This window comes from Mandrillus leucophaeus, unplaced genomic scaffold (assembly GCF_000951045.1).
Source record: "Mandrillus leucophaeus isolate KB7577 unplaced genomic scaffold, Mleu.le_1.0 Scaffold59, whole genome shotgun sequence".
In the NCBI taxonomy this organism is placed as follows: domain Eukaryota; kingdom Metazoa; phylum Chordata; class Mammalia; order Primates; family Cercopithecidae; genus Mandrillus; species Mandrillus leucophaeus.
The window spans coordinates 4,917,167-4,920,826 of NW_012106363.1; the positions used below are offsets into that span (position 1 = coordinate 4,917,167).

The 3,660-nt window shown below is 48.5% G+C and overlaps 1 protein-coding gene across 1 annotated transcript in view; it reads left to right on the top strand.

Moving 5' to 3' along the window:
- The first annotated feature begins 413 nt into the window (after window positions 1-413).
- GIP (gastric inhibitory polypeptide) overlaps window positions 414-3,660 on the top strand; it is a 29,652-nt gene continuing 26,405 nt past the window's right edge. Inside the window, exons 1-2 of the mRNA XM_011999381.1 lie at window positions 414-493; window positions 1,015-1,121. Coding sequence (XP_011854771.1) covers window positions 1,036-1,121 — 86 coding nt within the window. The 5' untranslated portion in view covers window positions 414-493; window positions 1,015-1,035. The remainder of the gene's footprint in view (window positions 494-1,014; window positions 1,122-3,660) is intronic.

A 3,660-nucleotide genomic window follows, 5' to 3' on the forward strand; every position in this document is an offset into this window, starting at 1 on the left:
CCTGACCTCAGGTGATCCACCCGTCTCAGCCTCCCAAGTGCTGGGATTACAGGCGTGATTCATCGCGCCTGGCCTACAAGTACCCTTTCTAACTGAGGGCAACTGTAAAGGAAGTAGGGCATAGAAGAAGAGTAGTGGGCCCTTTGCCCAGAAGAGAGGAGGAGGAAGAAAAAAGGGGGTACTTAGGGTACTTAGGTACTTAGGCCTACCTACAGGCAGGCCCCAGACAACAGCTGGAGATAGCCAAATGTTAATCACCAATTAGCACAGTTCAGGTGGAAAGGGCAACTCTATTATGTGTAAAATGGACTTAATGTGGCAGGAGCTGTGGGCTTAATTTCTTGAGATAAGATGCTTTTAGGCTAATCAGCAGGTCTATGCCTAATATAAAGGAGCTGGGGCCTGATTTCTTCAGCAGGCTCAGAAGGTCCAGAAGGCAGGGAAAGGAGACCCCTATCTGTCCTTCTTCTGGAAGAGCTGGAAAGGAAGTCTGGTAAGAGAAGTGGAGACAGGGATGGATGAGATGACCTGAGAGTGGGTGGATCATGGCAACCCTGAGATGCCCAGCAGCCCTGGCATCTTACTTTTCTCTTCCTCTATATGAGACGTGAGAAGATAGCCAGGTGTGGTGCCTCATGCCTGTAATCCCAATACCTTGGGAGCCGAGGGAGGAGGATCATTTGAGCACAGGAGTTCAAGACCAGCCTGGGCAATGGAGGGAAACTCGATCTCTATACAAAATTTTAAAAATTAGCTGGCCATGGTGGTACATGCCTGTGGTCCTAGGTACTTGGGAGGGTGAAGTGAGAGTTTTGCCTGAGCCCAGGAGGTTGAGGCTGCAGTGAGCCACGATTGTGTCACTGCACTCCTGCCTGGACAGCAGAGCAAGACTCCATCTCAAAAGAAAAGAAAGAGGAAAAGAAAAGGTCCAAACCTCAAGGCTTTGCCCCTCCCCAGCTTTCAGAGCCCCTACTGGTTGCTGTCTCAGCACGTCCTGGCTGTTTTCTGTCTTAGCTCAGGAAATAACCTTGGAAGATGGTGGCCCTGAAGACCTTCGCTCTGCTGCTGCTGTCCCTGTTCCTGGCAGTGGGACTAGGAGAGAAGAAAGAGGGTCACTCCAGGTAGGAGTGGTGAGAGGGAAGGGATGGGGAAGAGGAGGGGCTCGGAAGACAGGTTCTGGATTTGTTTCAAGTGGGAGGTGAGAAAGGGAAGGAATCCAGTCTAAGAGGTAGGAAGCTCCAGGGAAATACCTGCCGGCAATGTGAGTGCAAAGTGAGCACTGAGCCAGAGAGGATTTATTGTGTGCCACTGTTACAGTGGGAGAGACTATGGTTAGATCTCTGGAGGGACTTCCTGGTGGTTAATTGTCCGAAGATGAGTCTCACTTCCCAGCGAATGCTTTATTCATTTATGCATGTTTGCTTCTTTCTTTTCTTTTTTTCTTTTTTATTTTTTTTGAGACAGACTCTTGCTCTGTCGCCCAGACTGGAGTGCAGTGGCGTGAACGCAGCTCACTGCAGCCTCTGCCTGCCAGGCTCAAGTATCCTCCCACCTCAGCCTCCCAAGCAACTAGGGCCACAGGCGCGAACCAACATGTTCAGCTACTTTTTGAATTTTTTGTAGAGATGAGGTTTCGCCATGTTACCCAGGCTTATGAATGCACTCTTTTTTTTTTTTTTTTTTTTTTTTTTTTTTTTTTTTTTTGAGATGGAATCTCGCTCTGTCACCCAGGCCGGAGTGTGGTGGCACAATCTCGGCTCACTGCAACCTCTCCCTCCTGGGTTCAAGCAATTTTCCCTGCCTCAGCTTCCCGAGTAGCTGGGATTACAGGTGCCCGGCAACACGCCTGGCTAATTTTTGTATTTTTAGTAGAGATGGGGTTTCACTATGTGGGCCAGGCTGATCTCAAACTCCTGACCTCAGATGATCTCTCCGCCTGAGCCTCCCAAAGTGCTGGGATTGAAGGCATGTAATCCCGTGCCTGGGCTTTTTTTTGAGTCAGAGTCTCACTCTGTCGCCTAGGCTGGAGTGCAGTGGTGCAGTCTTGACTCACTGCAACCTCTGCCTCTCAGGATCAAGCAATTCTCCTGCCTCAGCCTGGGATTACAGGCACCTACCGCCACACCCAACTAATTTTTTGTATTTTTAGTAGAGATGGGGTTTTGCCATGTTGGCCAGGCTGGTCTTGAACTCCTGTCCTCAAGTGATCCACCCGCCTCGGCCTCCCAAAGTGCTGGGATTACAGGCGTGAGCCACAATGCCTGGCCATTATGCATGCTTTCAATCAAATTTTAGAGAGGGCCTCCTCTGTACCAGGCACAAGGGATGTATGTGAACATTGGTCCACAAATGCCTCCTGCCTTCATGAAGCACACAGACCCAAGGAGGAAATAAACCAAGAACCATATAGGCATGTTGCAAATCATCATGAGTACTGTGTGGAAAAGCAGAGAATATGACCAGCGAATATAGCAGGGGGCTCAGACTGTGTTTTCAGGACCAAGAAATAACTTATTTGAGTAGAGTTGGGCTTTCTCAGGTGCAAGGACAAACCATATGCCCACGTAAATTTGGCATATGTAATTTGTCAATTTGAGGCACAGATGTCAGAACACGTACAAGAAGAGAACAGTATCATGTAGATGTTTCTTTCTTTCTTTTTTTTTTTGAGATAGAGTCTCACTCTGTCACCCAGGCTGGGGTGCAGTGGCTCGATCTTGGCTCACTGCAACCTCCGCCTCTTGTGTTCAATCTATTCTCTGCCTTAGCCTCTTAAGCAGCTGGGATTACAGGCACCTGCCACCATGCCCTGCTAATTTTGTATTTTTATTTTTATTTATTTATTTATTTATTTATTTTGAGACGGAGTCTTGCTCTATGCCCCAGGCTGGAGTGCAGTAGCGTGATCTCGGCTCACTGCAAGCTCCGCCCCCTGGGTTCACGCTATTCTCCTGCCTCAGCCTCCCGAGTAGCTGGGACTACAGGCGCCAGCCACCTCGCCCGGCTAATTTTCTTGTATTTTTAGTAGAGACGGGGTTTCACCGTGTTAGCCAGGATGGTCTCGATCTCCTGACCTCGTGATCCGCCCGTCTCGGCCTCCCAAAGTGCTGGGATTACAGGCTTGAGCCACCGCGCCCGGCCTAATTTTGTATTTTTAGTAGAGATGGGGTTTCATCATCTTGGCCATGCTGGTGTTGAACTCCTGACCTTGTGATCCATCTGCCTGGGCCTCCGAAAGTGCTGGGATTACAGGCGTGAGCTACTGCGCCTGGCCTGTATCACGTACATGTTAAGAACATAGATCTGAGCCCAGATGGCCTGGGGTAAATCCTGGATCTGTTACCTATACGGAGTGGCAGATAATAAGATAATAATAAGGTAATCTCTGCACCTTGGTTTCTCCACTCACAAAATGGGGATATAACTAGAACCTACCTCATAGGATGTTGTGAGGATGAAATTATATTTTATGGATTCAAGGGCTTATAAAGTGCCAGAGTCACAGTCAGTGCTTTTGTATGAGTTGACTATTATTGTGGAATGTGAACCAAGAAACTGAATCAGGAAGGGCCAGGGCAGGAGGAATAAAGGAGGGAATTGTGTGACTCAGTCCTTTCAGATGAGGGGGACCCCTGATCCCTTTTTTTTTTTTTTTTTTTT